General features: G+C 55.9%; 1 protein-coding gene across 1 annotated transcript; it reads left to right on the forward strand.

The window, feature by feature from the left end:
• Position 1: 1 nt before the first annotated feature.
• On the forward strand, positions 2 to 1,742 carry EAH_00065800 (hypothetical protein; the record flags this gene model as incomplete). Its single annotated transcript, XM_013392796.1, has 6 exons — positions 2 to 77; positions 266 to 401; positions 539 to 594; positions 783 to 918; positions 1,186 to 1,213; positions 1,590 to 1,742. 6 exons carry the CDS (start codon positions 2 to 4, stop codon positions 1,740 to 1,742), a joined length of 585 nt encoding a protein of 194 aa, XP_013248250.1.
• Positions 1,743 to 1,757: the final 15 nt, after the last annotated feature.

Raw genomic sequence — 1,757 nt, forward strand, 5'->3', positions numbered from 1 at the left:
CATGGGTTGGGCGTTTTTCAGGGAGGTTGGTTGCGGTGCGGAGGCGATCCGGCTGGTTTGCTACGGCCGTCTTTTGGGTAGGTGGCATATGAGCGGTTGTTAGGTTTGAGGAGCATGTCTACTGCGAAGGGGGTTTCTGTAGGTATGTTGAGGGGGAAATGCACTTGTGGATGAGGAAGAGACGGGTGCTGAGGTTGTTGCTGCGGACGTGGATGGAAGCAGGCTTGTCGTAGCAACTATTTTTAGCGTGGGCGGTTGAGAGCAGGCATTGGCGAGGAGTGGGTAGTTTGGGCAATGGTATGGGTAGGGCGGGCTGGGGTTTTGTGTTTAGAGGTGTATCGTGCGGCGCTTTTGCTTGGCATGGTTGGAATTCAGAAGCACGTGCGTGCTTGGTGGGAGGGGTGGGATGGGCGTTGTGCGTGGATAAATATTGGTGAGTAGGTTGCAGCGCGTGGACTTAGGAGGAAGGAGGGGTGGGGGGAGAAGGCTCTGATAGCGTATACGTGGAAAGGCCTGCCATGGGTTGGGCGTTTTTCAGGGAGGTTGGTTGCGGTGCGGAGGCGATCCGGCTGGTTTGCTACGGCCGTCTTTTGGGTAGGTGGCATATGAGCGGTTGTTAGGTTTGAGGAGCATGTCTACTGCGAAGGGGGTGGCTGTAGGTATGTTGAGGGGGAAATGCACTTGCGGGTGAGGAAGAGACGTTTGCTGAGGTTGTTGCTGCGGATGTGGATGGAAGCAGGTTTGTCGTAGTAACTAATTTTAGCGTGGGCTGTTGAGAACAGGCATTGGCGAGGAGTGGGTAGTTTGGGCAATGGTATGGGTAGGGCAGGCATGGGCTTTGTGTTTAGAGGTGTATCGTGCGGCGCTTTTGCGTGGGATGGTTGGAATTCAGAAGGACGTGCGTGCTTGGTGGGAGGGGTGGGAAGGGCGTTGTGCGTGGATAAATATTGGTGAGTAGGTTGCAGTGGGGGAATGTGTGCTCTTGGGAGGAAGGAGGCGCGGGGTGAGAAGGTTCGTATAGCCTATCTATGGAGAGGGCATGCCGTCGGTTGGGCGTTTTTCAGGGAGGTTGGTCGCGGTGAGGAGGCGATCCGGCTGGTTTGCTACAGGCGCCTTTTGGGAAGAGGACATATGAGCGGTTGTTGGGCTTGAGGAGCATGTCTACTGCGAAGGGGGTGGCTGTAGGTATGTTGAACGGGGGATGCACTTGTGGGTGAGGAAGAGACGTGTGCTGAGGTTGTTGCTGCGGATGTGGATGGAAGCAGGTTTGTCGTAGTAACTATTTTTAGCGTGGGCTGTTGAGAGCAGGCATTGGCGAGGAGTGGGTAGTTTGGGCAATGGTATGGATAGGGCAGGCATGGGTTTTGTGTTTAGAGGTGTATCGTGCGGCGCTTTTGCGTGGGATGGTTGGAATTCAGGAGGACGTGCGTGCTTGGTGGGAAGGGTGGGAAGGGCGTTGTGCGTGGATAAATATTGGTGAGTAGGTTGCAGTGGGGGAATGTGTGCACTTGGGAGGAAGCAGGGGTGGGGTGAGAAGGTTCGTGTAGCCTATCTATGGAGAGGGCCGCTCTGGGTCGGGCGTTTTTCAGGGAGGTTGGTTGCGGTGCGGAGGCGATCCGGCTGGTTTGCTACAGGCGTCTTTTGGGAAGAGGACATTTGAGCGGTTGTCGGGTTTGAGGAGCATGTCTACTGCGAAGGGGGTGGCTGTGGATATGCTGAGCGGGAGCTGCACTTGTGGGTGAGGCAGGGACGCGTGA

This window comes from Eimeria acervulina, genomic scaffold (assembly GCF_000499425.1).
Source record: "Eimeria acervulina Houghton genomic scaffold, Eah_scaff2276, whole genome shotgun sequence".
In the NCBI taxonomy this organism is placed as follows: Eukaryota; Apicomplexa; class Conoidasida; order Eucoccidiorida; family Eimeriidae; genus Eimeria; species Eimeria acervulina.